The sequence below is a fragment of the Maniola jurtina genome, chromosome 7 (assembly GCF_905333055.1).
Source record: "Maniola jurtina chromosome 7, ilManJurt1.1, whole genome shotgun sequence".
Taxonomy (NCBI): Eukaryota; Metazoa; Arthropoda; class Insecta; order Lepidoptera; family Nymphalidae; genus Maniola; species Maniola jurtina.
Window position 1 is genome coordinate 5,730,657 of NC_060035.1, and position 16,039 is coordinate 5,746,695.

General features: G+C 36.3%; 2 protein-coding genes across 2 annotated transcripts in view; one reads left to right on the top strand and one right to left on the bottom strand.

The window, feature by feature from the left end:
- LOC123867035 (protein FAM107B) overlaps nucleotides 1–3,005 on the bottom strand; it is a 50,461-nt gene extending 47,456 nt beyond the window's left edge. The window contains exon 1 of the mRNA XM_045908875.1: nucleotides 2,905–3,005. Coding sequence (XP_045764831.1) covers nucleotides 2,905–2,971 — 67 coding nt within the window. The 5' untranslated portion in view covers nucleotides 2,972–3,005. The remainder of the gene's footprint in view (nucleotides 1–2,904) is intronic.
- A 4,249-nt stretch (nucleotides 3,006–7,254) lies between these two features.
- LOC123867031 (dihydrolipoyl dehydrogenase) lies at nucleotides 7,255–15,175 on the top strand. The gene is made up of 12 exons (XM_045908871.1): nucleotides 7,255–7,415; nucleotides 7,888–8,010; nucleotides 8,445–8,681; nucleotides 9,209–9,349; nucleotides 10,105–10,270; nucleotides 10,718–10,875; nucleotides 11,463–11,599; nucleotides 12,100–12,187; nucleotides 12,789–12,890; nucleotides 13,361–13,498; nucleotides 14,157–14,246; nucleotides 14,735–15,175. The coding sequence occupies exons 1-12, from the start codon at nucleotides 7,374–7,376 to the stop codon at nucleotides 14,798–14,800; spliced, it is 1,488 nt and encodes a 495-aa protein (XP_045764827.1). The 5' UTR covers nucleotides 7,255–7,373; the 3' UTR covers nucleotides 14,801–15,175.
- The last annotated feature ends 864 nt before the right edge of the window (nucleotides 15,176–16,039 follow it).

Here is a 16,039-nt window from a genome sequence, read left to right on the forward strand (position 1 = left end):
ACAAATAAAATATTATTATGCAGGTAGGTACAACAGGTTTGAACTAACGTGATTATCTCGGATAGCAGGTTAGCTCCGCTCTCGTAAGGAATTACAAGTAAATGCGTAATAGCCGTGTCGTAACCACGATAAGTCCACCACTTTCTTAAGTTATCTCGTATATTGTCTCTAACTACCTACTTAGGTACTTGTGGATGAAGACTTCCATCATCAATCATCATACAGCCAGAGATCAACTGTAAAATGTGTTGGTTACCTATTGGGATACCAAACAAAAAAAAATTATTACAAATAATTTGCACCTAAGTGGGAGCGTACCTAGGTATTCCGTACCGACAAAAGAATATTTATAATGATTGAGCCTCATTATTAAAAAAATATTAATTATTTTAAGTATGTATTTTTAAAGAATTTTACATTTAAGTCCTACCTAGCCAGTTTTTTTATATATTTTGATCTATATTCCCTATTCTAGAGCTCATCACTAATCTATAGTAGGTACCTATCTGGCGCTTTTCTTCTTTATTTCTAACGGATATACGCTAAGGTGTGGTTTATGGGATATCTTTCTGATATCTAGAAAAGTGTCGTTTGCTTGATCAAGCTGAAAGCAAAACAAATCTACGTGCTTGACGTCAAGACGCTTGTGGAAGGGGTATGGCCTTTGATTTCGAAACTACCCCTGGGCCCTGGTGGTAGTTTTAATTAAAACCATATTCCCTGTTACAACAGCTTACAATAACTACTAAACGATTAGCACTGCCCTACCGCGCGGTTAAGAGTAGGTGGCAAAGATCAAGATACATAGGTTCACAAGAAACCACCCAAGGCGTTGCTTATCCTACAATCCCTTCAATGCCTACGCAGTGCACAACACTACGCGCTGCATACCTAATGCAGCAAGTTTGACGTGTTTGACATGCAGCACCATGCAATGCGCGAAAGAGTAACTGTAGTGACGCATATGGACAACAGTTTAAATAGTTCCGTAAATATTGCACCATTTTGTGCAAATAGTAGGTAATAATAATTATGTATCGAGGTGATGTTGTACATACAATACGTAACGTAATGGCTCTTTAGAATAAACAATGTCACTTTTATTACACGTACCGTAGGCCTATCACGCTGTACGTAATTGAAAAGTGAAGACAGATACGCAAACTTACGATTTACCCACATGAATACATTAACATGAATTTTACTTGAGGCTTTAGGTACCTATATTATCATATTTTTCTCATCGCTAGTAACCAAAAGGCTTTAGATAGGCAGCTGAATATATTATTTTACCCGACTACGGCAAAGCCAAAAGGAATTAGGGTTATGATTTTTAGCAGTCTGTATGTATCCAGATTCTGTGTGTTCCACCGTAACACCTAAACTATTGGGCGGATTTTGATGAATGAGGTGTCAACATATTTGTTTTAAAGGTCCGGGTGACATGGGCTATATTTTTAACCACCTACCCAAAAAGAGGGGTGTTATAAGTTTGACGTGTGTATCTGTGTATCTGTCTGTGGCATCGTAGCTCCTAAACAATTAACCGATTTTAATTTAGTTTTTTTTTGTTTAAAAGGTGGCCAAGAAAATCGGTTCAGCAGCATGGAAGTGGAGAAAATTTTGAATTCATGAATTTATAAATGTACTACAACATTAAAATATACCAAACGATATAATATACGGCAAGAAGTTCAGATGAAAACCAGGTAAGTATTTATAATATTCCTACTTCTATGATAAATGTAGTAGATATTTTAATTCAATTAAGTATCTTAAACCTAACTAAAATGAAATATTTATACTACGCGATAACTTTTGTTAATTATTTTGAACTTTAAACCCGATAAGTAGATAGTAAATACACTTCGCTCTCAGTTCCATAACCATGTTTCTTTATAAACAGGACCTAGATTACGAACAGTGCCTTATTTATTATAATGATACCATGTAATAAATTCTATGTTGTGTTCCACTGTCGGTAAGAAGAAACGAGACTAATCGCTGGAGCGTACGTGACTTGAGAACAACGCATCATTGTGCACAAAGCTAATGAGGCAGCTTGCCGACAAACGGTGCAACACCACACCTGCATAATACAAGAGTTTAGACTCCAAGTGTGAAGAACTAGGAAGTGTTATCCATACATATTAAATAGAAGAGATGGAGAATTTATTCTAATAAGATCCTTATATTTTATTCCAAAGCTCTGCTCTCGTCTTGTAGACTGTAGATGCACTGGGTAATTTATTTTAGACGATTTTTCTGACCGATTTCATTGTTGCAAAAGCTAAGAAGGTAGGTAACATAGGGTATAGAAAGTTTTTAGCAGTTATATGTACATATATGTAGTCATAATAGGGGTAGGTATTGGTTTCATTCAAAAGGATGAATTTATTTATATCCATATAGTAAGTAGTAAGTACAGCAAGAAATCGTAACATCTGAAGTTTGAAGATATAATATAAATTCCTTAAAAACTATAACAAGTTTTTTAGTGCAGATTACTTAAAATGCGGTTAACAAAATATGCTATTAAAACCTGGCCGCATAAGACTAATTGCAAAACAATGAAAGTGAACGTTGATTTTTTGTAAGGATGAATGTTACAAAGAATATCAGGTGTTACTCGACAGTATGTCAAAACGATCCAATGTCGCAAACCAGAAGGCGTGAAAGCACCTTTTGTTCTACTCGTTAATAGCACGTGTACCAAATGACAACTAGCCACAGTGAAACGCAAACGCACATCCAACCAAATGAATAGCCGCACCATAATTATAAATGCATGGACACTTTCGATCGTAAAACGAAGCGTGGCCAAACACGGGAGCAGCGCGTCGACAGATGATAAGTAGATAAGCTAAAATGGTTGTAGATATTTGTTTTGTTTGGCAGCTGTACCATTTTCGTAGATGGCGAGCTTCTCTCGTATGGCAGGTGCTGGTTTACGAGTTCGCGCGTCGCACATCGCGAGTACGGATGCGCGCCGAACTAAACTGAATTGAACGGCTCAGGCAGAAGCCGGGCAACGTGTCACGGCCAGCGGCCACCTAACAGGATTACCTGTTCCACTGCGCAGGTAAACTGAACCGCAGATATGGGCCAGAAATGCCTTAACCGGCTTATAATATTTCTCGGATTATGAGCAGGCACAAGCTTTATCCCACTCGACCTTTAAAGTAGTTTAGGCTCGAGTTACAATCACGACCAGTATTGACAATTTAGTAATATGTGGGTAATAATAATATAATAGTAATACTTGGTAGGGGTACCAATAGTACTTAAGTACCTTACTCCCACCTTCCTCACCTTCATTATAATGCTTCTATAATACAGTTTATCATCCATTAATTATAGTCACAATATTTAGTGAGGCACCTACCTACCTACCTAATTATTATTATACTTAAGTAAAGATATTTAGCAATATGCTTGCTTGATTTATCAGATTTCAAGTAGGTTAAAATGGTAGACGAACAGATACCTAATGAAGTGAAATTAATTTATTTATGGATATCTAAATGCTAATCATTCATGGTGTGAAGTGTGAACTGTGAGGTTGAAAAATTTTAGGGATCGAGGACATTACAGGGCGAAAAATGAGCTTCTGTGTATTTTACGAGCTTTTTAAGCCTAGGTTAGAGAAAGAAAAGTAATAGGTATCTATATGCTCTAATAGAATTCCCATGAGCCACAGAGTTACCGATGCCAAGTCAAAATAGGAAAATATGCTTTATACCTACCTACTGCCTATTTCATCTTTGAATGGAGAAGGCAAAGCAAGATTTGTTATACTTTTTATCTTTTCAAAGCACGTAGATTCTCAAAGTGTGTTGTTAAGTGCTTGTACTTTTAGCTTGACGTTATCATGTCAATAAAATATAATTACCTCATAGAATATTAAATAATACAAGTAATTGATGATGAATGGAAAGCAAAACTGGTTGATTCCAATCTATTCTGCGAATTCCCTAACAAGTGGAAACAAATTGAAATACGTGTAAACTCTAAGGAATTGAATTGATTCATACATTTGTTATCTAAATTAGTTTCTTGTGGTTACAATACCTACATATAATACAGGATTTATGACACATGCTCTGCATCATGTTATTATGATTGATGTTTCATGTTGTCGAGGTGCAGAGGTGCGGGTGTTGTCTGCGAATACAATAAGCAAAAACAAAATTGTACCTAGTTACGCCGACGCCTATTTATTTAATGAATTGATTGAACAGTGTAATGAATGAATTTAGGGTTGCCAAGTGTCCATTTTTGCACTAGTTCGTCCTGTTTTAAAAGCGTTGATGACTAGTTACTTATCAACCTATGATGTTTAGAATAATTTATTTCAATGAAAGCGCGTTGTTTTACATTATTCCTAGCCTGAACCAAATTATTATCATGGAGCATGGAGGTTTGTTTTCTACGTGAGTAGGTACATATTGCATTCCACTAGAAAACAAAGCTTTAAAACGTTAAAAAATACATAATTCTCTTTCAGGAAAGGAAAATGTAGATGACTTCGCGTGACGAACAAAATATTGCTTAAGTCAGTAGCTATAGTTAAGATCCTTGTCTTTAGAATCTCGTCAAACTGCTTTGCAAATGTGTATGAAACAATTGAATTCCCTGACGCAAAAATTACACAAACAAAAAAACAAGCGAATCATCGTGTTATTATTATAAATTTACTTCAATTTCGCAGTGAAACATTGAAACGAGTAACGCGGAAATACACAACTGTTGCGTTTTAGTTTTCATTAATGTCTTTGTTAACAATTCATATTTCAAAGCTTAGAATAGCTTACAAACTAGGTAGGAACCTAGGCAGGTACTTAGGTACTTGTTGGTACAGTTTCTTTAATAGGATGTCAATGTAGAGCCAAAGAGCTTAAACAAAGTCTGTTCCTAGTTAGAAACTTGCTAAGAACAGACAGACCAAAGATATAGGTAACTCAATACCTTTGGTTGGAACTCGATGGCTGGGGTTCATGAAAATATGACCCCGAAGGATCATCCTGTAGATGAAGACGCGCAGCACGCTGTAAGCTTCTATTCTTTGCCACATCATGAACCTTTTTTTAATTCATCACCACCACAATCACACCTGAAGGGAAGTGATGATGTGACCTAAGAGGATGGGACGCGTTTACCTAGAAGATGCCTATTCACTCTTGGTTTAAAGATACCCGAATTATGAATTGGTAGGAAACACAGATTGCGGAAGAATATTCCAAACCTTAGCCATTGTGTCTGAGGAATGATGACGCAAAAAGTTTCGTGCGTGGAGATAGACGACATAAGGAAGGAAACTCACCCGACGTCTTACGGTTCGGTGGTAAAGGGGGAACAAGATCAAAAAGTCCCTGATCACACTCTCCAAAACGAGAAGGACCTTGCGATCGAAAGCGGTGCGGATTTGTTCCGACCAACGATGCATCGGGCTGTTGTATTGAATTTTATCTAGGCACATTACCTATTTTCCAATCTTAGGTATCTACCTAAGATTGGAAAATACCTAACTAAAAATGACTCCTCACTGAGTCCTGAGTCCTCACTGATTGATTGATCTTTTTAACCCTCTAGGGTTAGAAACTTTATATTTTGGTATAAACTTTTTATGACAGAAACTCACTAAGAAAGAATTTTTGGCACCCCAAATAGGGTTTGAAAAATATGAAATTCCGTCATTTTTCAAGGTAATTACAGGTACTTAAATATATCTATGAAAATTGATATAATTAGGCTTTCGCCCAAGAATATAAGTTTTTGACTTTGTTGCCGGCTGTTAGGGTCGAAATTCAACCTTTCGGTATTCGATTGGAATGCTGCACCTGCCACATTTCTGTAAAAATAGTAGTTACCATCTGCACCTCTGCGAACTAGGGTGATGATGTCTGATGAAGATAGTGTGCTGTACTGATAAATCTTATAATAGGTAGGTACTTAAGTACTTATAAGTATTACGATGGTATTCGTTTTAATGGTGATTGATAAAATAATTGATTATGTCAATAATTTAATTAGTAGGTAGAAAATAAAAACTACCCAAGCAGTTATTGCGTTTCGCGTAATTAATATTAGTTAATTTAAAATCCGGCTTGAAGGACCAGTAAGTTACAAAATAATGTATTATTAATAGTTGAATTACAAGAAAAATTGTCATTTTTTATAATTACTATTGTAACAGCGTGATATCAACATCTGCTATAGCTCAAAGTCATTTCGTACTTTTTAATTTTTTTAAATACCTAACAAGGTTAATTTTGATTTAAAAATTACAACAAACGAACGTAAATAATTTTAAGTAGACAGGTATAGGTAACAACTAACTAAAGATTAACTTAATGGATAGTCTTTTGTATGATACTTACCCAGTGGTTCAGAAACGTCTCAATATTTGCGATAACTGTATATTCGATCCAAAGTCACGTGAGTACGACCGATATAAAAAATACTTTTAAATCGATTTACGAAGCATATACGTTTACATGAAACGATTCAAGCAACAAACACTACCGCGATCGCGATATTTCATACTGCTCGTATCGTATACTGCCCGCTTGCTTGATTGATAAACAAAACTTCCGTTCCATCAGCGCGCGCATTTCGGTGTTGCAATAGCAATAATATATTATAGTGTACACTGGATGCGGGTAACTTTGGGAACACATCAAACTATTGAGTCAACGTGGTTTTACTAATTTAAAAGAGTTAATTTATTTTCCCATAATTTTTCCTTCGCCTTATTTCTATGAAACAAAATAGAATGAAGTAGTTTATTAATAGTAAGACGTATTTTGTAGAATCCTGCAAACTGAAACATAATTTTTAAGGTTCCGTTGTAAAACAAGGAAACCTAAAAAAATTTTTATAGTTTACCTACAGTTTTAGATAAGCCAGCACATAAGTAACGTTTACCAAACACTTTTTGACTAATACATACATGCATACAACAATACAGCTTATGTAGTAGGTACCTACCTATGCCTAATACAAATATACATAAATAATACACCCACAGAGTACACCCAAAAACCACTACCCTTCTGGTGCAGTCTGGAAAAATTTAACTTTATCAGTTAGTGATTTCTTTTGTAACTTACCACTTGTGGTCTCATTATTTTATATTGCCATTATGTCTACTTATTAAATACTTTGTAAAGTTACCCGCATCAACTAAACACATGTTTAAAGTTTCTCTATGGTGAATTAGCCATTTTCAATTTTTATTTTTTGATAGTTAATGTCAAATGTCAATGTCAATGTCAAGCCGTCCGCCGATCGCCAGGGACTCGCAGATTTTTGATTTTTGTGGATTTATTCCATCTGCTATCTACAAACTGCCCTATAACTTTATTTAAAAAATGGGCTATAAGTTCTTAAAACTAGCTTCGACTCCATTTAGGGTAAGCGCTCAATAACTTTCTTGACATCACACATAGCATACGAACAAAACAAATTTCTGTCATGGATTATGCAATCTCGGTGCTGCATTCATTTTTGTAGTTTTTTTTAGGCAGTAAAAAAAAGTAGATAACATGAAAATGTCTTTCTGTTATATTCATTTAAGCATTGTTATGCAATATAAATGTAGTTAAAAAGTAACCTGAATTTGATAGTCTTTGACCTTCAACATGTGACTTTGTCAAGTCATTAGACCCCTAACAAATTAGCTATAATTTATTACCTCAAATTTATTAGTACCTACTAACCAAATACAAGCCTGGAAGCGGCTAAAATTATTTTCTTATCAATCAGCTGATTTTTAAAATACTTGTTTAGTATCTACCTAGATATAATGAATTACACACTGAACCTCTTCGTTTAGGTACTTTGCCAAATAACATTTAATTTTGTTACTGATGAAAACCTTTTCAGAGTGGCAATGTAAGAACTGGGATAAGACAGTATGCCACCACACATGACGCAGACCTTGTTGTCATTGGTTCTGGCCCTGGCGGATATGTTGCAGCCATTAAAGCTGCTCAACTAGGCTTAAAGGTACTGAAGCTTTCATCACTATATATATATATATATATAAGTTAAATTACCCCTATAGGTTGGGTTTGTGTTTGTTCAGGCTAATCTCAGCAAGCACTGTAAGGATAGTTTTTACCAATCGGAAGAGGAATTATCTATGAAAGTTACAAGCTATTTCTTAGCTTTTATGAAAATAAGCTATCAGCATAATGATAATTGTGAATTATGTCAAAAAATCCGAGGCTTGTAGCATGTGCTGTGTAAATAGTTAAAATTACAGTTGTTATGTATTTATACATAAATGTAGCTTTTATTTTAAATTATTTTTGTTGTTTGTAAAATATACTCCCTATAAGCTATACAAATGATAGTTAAACCTTCTACCATCTCTTATATCTCTTGTATGTTTTCTCTTTAAGTGTGTGCAATATAAGAATTATTTATTATTCCCATAGACCATTTCAGTAGAAAAAGACCCAACATTAGGAGGAACATGCTTAAATGTTGGCTGCATCCCATCCAAGGCATTACTACACAACTCACATTTGTATCACATGGCTCAACATGATTTCAAACACAGAGGAATTGATGTGGGAAATGTGTCACTGAACTTTGAAGCTATGATGTCATATAAAGTCAATGCAGTCAAAGCTCTTACTGGAGGCATTGCTATGCTGTTTAATAAAAACAAGGTAAGATTTTATCTATAATAATAGTGAGTGCAAAATAAGTGATCTAAAATAAATTTTGTGTAGGTCATAGGCAAAGGGTTAATCCATACACAATTATACATATTACTATTATATGAAAGTGTGTCTGTCTGTTATCTTTCACAGCCCATCCATTTAGCCAATTTTGATGATATTTGGTACAGAGATAGCTTGCATCCTGGAGAAGTACAGATATAGGCTACTTTGTATCCCAGAAAATCAAAGGGTTTCTTTGGGATTTTCCAACGCCCTGCTGTTTAACCACAAAATCCAGCATAGAGACAGCTTGGTACGCCCTCTCTATAGAGATAGAGCTCGAAGATGGATTGGGACTCTTTGATTTTCCATGATAAAAAATGTTTTATCATGGAAAATCAAAGAGTTGCCACAGGAACTTCATCTTCACAACCATTTAACTATGTCAGTTACTCTGGTCCTTCTACGGATCTCCTCATTTCTGATATGACCATGTCATTGAGATGTATAACAAATATCAAATAATTTTACAGGTTAAGCTATTACGTGGAATGGGCACTATCACTGCTCCAAATAAAGTAGAAGTCAAAGGTGAGGCGGGAGTAGAGACTGTTAACACAAAGAATATTTTAATTGCAACTGGATCTGAAGTGACACCATTCCCTGGTGTTACTGTAAGTAACATTTGTATCATTTTTCTACTTTGGTACTCTATGTCAAACTAATATGTAGAGTATCATTAGTCATAACATAATATATGTACTAGATAATTTATTAGTATACACTAATTTAATATTTTTGAAAATCATAATAAGATAATTAATTATTATAAACTTTATTTGAATCACCACAAGAAGGAAAATAACAGAAAAACATACACAGAAGTAGGATACAAAAGTGACCTTTTATCTCTCTAATATAAAAATTAATGTTAGTGTGCTTGTTGGTTCCTATGCATCCGTGCATTTTTCACCAATTAAAAATTTTGTACAATTTTGTACAGTTGTTGTTAGTTTGCATCTACCATACACCATTAACATACAATACGTAGTGCGCAAGTCGTATTGCAACGCATTCCAGTAGCTAGTTATCAAGTATGATTACAGTCAAGCACAGATCTATATGTACAGTCAAAGGCCGTAAGTCGTTTAGCACCTTAATGATCATATTCGCCTGGCACGGTTATGCAGTCTAACTCATGTGCATATTATGCACATGAGTTAGATGTGTGTGGCGTGTTTATAGAAAAAGGTTATAAGTGCGACAGGTTTTTGATGCAATATTTTCGCGGAATTGTTACTCGAAATCCGAGGCTGACCGTACATAGTAGTCATGCCATATTCATAGTTTACTTTACCACTTTTGGGCATCAGAAGTCAGAACTTGGTGATGACTGCAGTTTTGTGACAAAGTATCCCTTGTTCACCAGTTTGATGAGCAGCAAATCGTCACATCAACAGGGGCTCTCTCGCTGCCCAAGGTGCCCAAGAAGATGTTAGTGATTGGCGCTGGGGTCATTGGCCTTGAACTGGGCTCTGTATACCAGAGGCTCGGTTCTGATGTCACAGCTATCGAGTTCCTCGAATCTATTGGAGGTGAGTCTGAGGTTGAAATCCATAGAACGCACTTTGACTTTGCTTAGACTTAAGTTTCAGTTAAAACGAGATAGATTTATGCTAGCGGTATAACACTGTCTCGTTTTAACAGTGTCTTAAGTCTGAGCAAAACCAATATGCCTTATATAGACCTTAGTCTTCATTATAAAATCCAATGCCCCCTTGGGGCGGAGGGCAGGCAGTACTCTGATGCTTTAACTCACCCCAAGTCAGACTGCTTTTAGGGTTCTGTTATCTGTACTCAAAGGGTACAAAACTCTGCTCTCTGTCTGTCTGTCTGCCTGTCTGTCCGCGTGTCACAGGTCTCTAGCAAACGGTAAAGATAAATTCTAAAAAGAAGTGTAAAAATCTTATTGCCATAAAAATTCTTTATAAACAACTTACCAGATTTTTATTGTTTTGTACAATTGTTTTGCGACCCGGCAGGTGTCGGAATCGATGGCGAGGTTTCAAAAACCCTTCAAAAAATTATGACAAAACAGGGAATGAAGTTCAAACTGGGCACCAAAGTGACAGCCGTGAAGAAAGAGGGTGGTGTTGTCAAAGTCAGCGTAGAAGCTGCCAAGGGTGGAAATGCTGAAACTGTGAGTTACTGTGATTTACTCCTCCATGCATCGTCAACCTCACTGCTGGTGTGGTGGTCATCTTTGCCACAGACTATCTCCTCCTTTATGATGTTACGGCATCTCGACCTGTTACAGAGCAATGTGGACAGTTGGGGGTGTGTCTCCTCGCCCACCTGTCCACAGGTGAGCCTAGATAGCTCAACGGTTGAGGACCCAACTGAATTCCAAAAGGTCGGCGGTTCAAACCCCACCCGTTGCACTATTGTTGTACCCACTCCTGGCACAAGCTTTACGCTTAATTGGAGAGGAAAGGAGAGTATTAGTCATGACTAGCTTGGCTAATATTAAAAAAAAAGTGGTGTGTTGATTTAGTCAGCCTGACACCAAAAAGGTGTCATAAACTTTAAATACCAACCCAATAGTGCGGTATTGACAAAGGAAAATACGACAAGCATGAATAAACTTAGAGATAAATGAATCAAGTTTGATATGAATTGAAAGGTCTATGTATACTACAGATGCGTGTAGTGTATATTATTATAACTATTTCACTTCGTGGTGATCGCTATCGAGTGATTGAATTTAATCTTTGATCTATTTAACAGTTGGAATGCGACGTAGTGCTAATCTCCATCGGCAGGCGGCCCTTCACCGCTGGGCTGGGGTTGGACAAAGTGGGCATCGCGCTCGACGATAGAGGCCGCGTGCCGGTTAACAACAAGTTCCAGACTACCATTCCCGGGTAAATACATATTGGCGTCGATTTTCTTGTTATTTTTTTAACTAAATTTAGAGTATCTGCATCTTTTTCTTCTTGATATTGCTGAAAAAGGACGAAATATGAATGTTTTAGTGCACGCTATGGCTTTAAATAATAGGCTTGCGACTGGCAATAAAAGTACATTAAATTGGATTGTCTGTCCATTTCTTATTACACTGGTAAGAAAGAGATGCGAATACTCTTTTTAGTTTCACTCAGAATCAGTATCCTTATCATGTATAAATATATACCCTTCCGGCATATACCTACCCACCAGTGGTTAAATAAGGGGTTAAAGATTCTATGACAGTCTGTCATTTTTCAAAGTATATCAATGATTGGTATTTGGGCTTTTAGTCAAAAATGAAGAAGTGTGTGAAGAAGTTGGAAATCCCACCTTACCGATTTTCAAAAATACTATGGTTTATCGCGTTTCTAAAGTTACCCAGTTTCACCGTACTCCGGCTTGGTATCATTTTCAGAATATACGCGATCGGTGACGTCATCCACGGCCCCATGCTGGCCCACAAAGCGGAAGACGAAGGTATCGTGTGTGTTGAGGGTATCAAGGTAAATAAACCTTTTTTATCTACCTTCCATTTAGAATTTTCGTGAATGATACCTAACTAAAAAATCCAGTAGATGACCCGTATTTCTGTCTGGCCGTAGTTACTTTTCTATCCCTACCAACTAGGATACCTTATCATTTAATGAGGTGGCTAATTTAGCATGACAAATAGCTGGATAATTCTCTGTTTCATCAGTCATTTATCTCTTTAATAATGAATTCTAGCCCCGTAAACTACTGCTGCACAAATATCACATCATTTTATTACAACAGATATCTCAAGAGAGATCTAATGCTGAACGTTTTAAAATAAACAAATGTGGTGGACTGACTTTATTCTAAACTAGCTGACGCCCGCGACTTTGTCCGCGTGGATTTAGGTTTTTCGAAATCCCGTAGGAACTCTTTGATTTTCCGGGATATAAAGTAGCCTATGTGCTAATCCAGGATATTATCTATCTCCATTTTGAATTTCAGCCAAATCCGTCCAGTGGTTTTTGGGTGAAGGAGTAACAAACACACACACAAACTTTCGCCTTTATAATATTAGTGTGACACATGTAGATGATGAGTGCATTTTCAGATATATACTTTTGGTTGTAGGGTATGCCGGTACACTTCAACTACGACGCCATTCCATCGGTCATCTACACCAGCCCTGAGGTCGGCTGGGTCGGCAAATCGGAGGAGGATCTCAAAAAAGAGGTTTGTTTACATGTAGTTATTATGGTAATCAAAAACAGACTATAATACATAATGATAATATACAGCGTATTCATAAGGGTTAGTTCATACTAGCGCAGAGTCGAAGCAAATCGAAACGTCAGTTTCTGATTCCGACTGACGAATGAATTCGCGTTGATTCCCGTAATGCTGCATGCATTCAATTCAATTCCAATCAATGTTGGTCTTTACATTATATAGATAAATGAATTTGCTATCTTAAGTTTCAGATTGACGCTTCGATTCCGCGCTAGTATGAATTGATCCTAAAGAAACGAATCGAAACGAAGTTTTACTAATCGTTCCGTCTCATTTACCCACTGTACACCAGAATATTGTGAAGTGAGATCATATGATTAACGGCGCTCTTTTCGATTCATTTTTTTATTGGCACACATATTATTACATAAATTGCATTTGCATTTTATTGCATGTTTTCGATCGGTTCGCAGGGGCGAGCGTATAAAGTGGGCAAGTTCCCGTTTCTGGCAAACTCGCGGGCGAAGACCAACGGCGAGCCCGACGGCTTCGTCAAGGTGCTCGCCGACAAGGCCACCGACGTTATCCTCGGCACGCACATCATTGGCCCGGTGAGTCCGCCTATAACCTAACTCACTTCACTAAAAAATTTCACTTCACTTGAAAAAGGACCCCGCATGGGTCCGAAACTAGTCGGGCTTACATCGACTAAATACGTGAGTATAGCCGTAACAACTTATACTAACTCACTTAGTCGTCGATATAGTTTTGCTCACCAGGAATGGTGACGAAAAATAACATAGCTTTCTCAAATAATGAAAAAGATAACCCTCAGAACAGTACCATGCAGACTGTCACAATTTTGACATAGTAGGCGTTCGCTTCTGATGTTCACAGAGTGAGTGCGACAGAAAGTTGACGGACAATTTTAAATTCTACAGTTTGCACGTTCTACAATAGTTATTTGTGTTACAACAAGGAGCCAAAGTGTTTTTGTTCCTCGAAGGCGTTATTTTGAATCCAGAGCGTATCGACGAATTCTAAATGCGCCGCCCGAGAACAAAATATTTTGGCCCCGAGTGACACACTATGTTTCATCATTACTTATGAGAAAAAAAATCATTTTTTATCACGAACGCGGACCAATCAGAAGAGAGAAAATTACTCCCATAAGAACAAAATAGAATTTTTTTCTCGGTATCCCCTAATGGCAATTTTCGTTTTTCGAATAGGTATGATGTAAAATAATTATGAATATGTTGTATCCAGGGCGGCGGCGAGTTGATCAATGAAGCCGTGCTGGCGCAGGAGTACGGCGCGTCCGCCGAGGACGTCGCCAGAGTGTGCCACGCACATCCCGTAAGATAATAATTATTTCATATCTTATTTTTGCTAAAGAAAACTTTTTCGAGGCACGATGTGTGAGTTTGGGATGGTTTAAAATTTCAAGGTTTATTTTATTCATTAGCTTTTAAAATTATGCCTCATGGTTGGCGTATTGAAATAGTATTTGTATTAGAGAAAAGCGAAAAAAGTGCGAGACAGACTCGAAGGGTTCTATCGTACAAGAAATAACACTAATTGTTTTGTGATGTAACCACTTTACGGTTTTCGGATGTTTTTCTTTACTTGTGCTAGAAGTCGTTGCTACCTGCCATATTCATGATCCTAGATCAACGGAAAGTACCCTATAGGTTTTGATTGCCTTGACAACAGGCACGACATACAGACGACGAAGTTACAAGGGTTCCTTTTTTCTCTGGAAATACGGAACCCTAAAAACAGGAATGAAGCATGAAAATCTATTAACATCGATAAGATTCATACTAATTTTGTTTCCATTCCAGACATGCTCAGAGGCGTTAAGAGAAGCCAACATGGCCGCCTACATCGGGAAGCCAATCAACTTCTAAACCTAGAATTTATTATAGTTAATTTATGATTGTACAAATAATGTATGCATCTCTCAATATCACTCACATAGTCACTCCTAAGGATCTTGTATGAATCTATTGTGAACGATTGGTAATATTCATAAAGTAACTCAATAATGTGTTCCTTCATATCAGAGTATTTTAGTAACACTATTTCATAATGTTATGTCACCGAATATTATTTTATAATTTCTTTTGACCTGTTAATACTTATTATTTCAAATTTTTCATTCCAAGTGTCTCCAGTCAAATGAAAAACTTTGTCGTGCATTTACTTGATGTAAATGTTGTGAATATTTGTGTATTTATTTTTTTGTAAATAGTTTTACAAAATACATACTGCTATGTTATGTTCATTTTCTTTTATTTTACTCCTCACTAATCTGGACTTACAATTTTCTATATCTCTAAAGCTTCAGCTACACGCTCCGTGTTACTTGAGAGCTTACCTGCACAAGCCAGTTTGTGCAGATAAGTGCGTGCGTGTGGACGGCTCGACGGTATCCTGCGCAGTTCCAAAAGCCGCTGAAGATTGCTCAGTTCGCCGAAGTGTTAGAGTAGTTAGTTATATGATAGCCAGTTAAATAAACGTTAGATCTCAGATACGTTACGATAAAATAAGCAGTGACAAGTCATAATTTGTTCAACTTTTGTTAGACCAAAACTTTAACTTTTAACCGCCATAACTTATAATGATATCGGTACGTTTTAGAAAAAAAAATATGAAAAAAAGGCCTCTTTTGAAAGGTTTCTTATTGGCTATTTTCAAGATTAATAAAATTGCATTTTTTTTTCCGAAACGTATTGACCACAGAACTTAAGTTTGAAATTAATCTGGACCTTTTACCTAGTCGTATATTGAAAAAAATATACAGTACTTAATCACATTTCCGGCAACCCATAAAAGTGGGTTGATAAAACTGTGTAAATCACAATTCTAATAAAAATAAAAGATCAGTAAATTCTACTATTGTTTTATTTTTCTTGATCACATTAAAACACTGATTTTATCCATGAGCACAACATGATATAGTTTAAAAACTTGATATTTTCGTTACGAAAATGATATTTGTATGATCGTCATTACTGGAAATACTTGAATAGATAATTATTAACGATCAATTACTTAATCTGATTATTACTCTCATTTATTTATCTGATTATTATTATTATTAAGAGGAAAACCATCTCGAATGACTTAGACGATTTCACCTTCAA

What these genes read in the sequence shown, in the direction of transcription:
- LOC123867031 (XM_045908871.1), top strand. Translation starts at nt 7,374, where the DNA reads ATGGGCTATAAGTTCTTAAAACTAGCTTCGACTCCATTTAGG. An exon ending in TAGCTTCGACTCCATTTAGG is followed by an intron (nt 7,416 to 7,887) that starts GTAAGCGCTCAA and finishes AAACCTTTTCAG; the next exon opens with AGTGGCAATGTAAGAACTGG. An exon ending in GAGTGTGCCACGCACATCCC is followed by an intron (nt 14,247 to 14,734) that starts GTAAGATAATAA and finishes TTTCCATTCCAG; the next exon opens with ACATGCTCAGAGGCGTTAAG.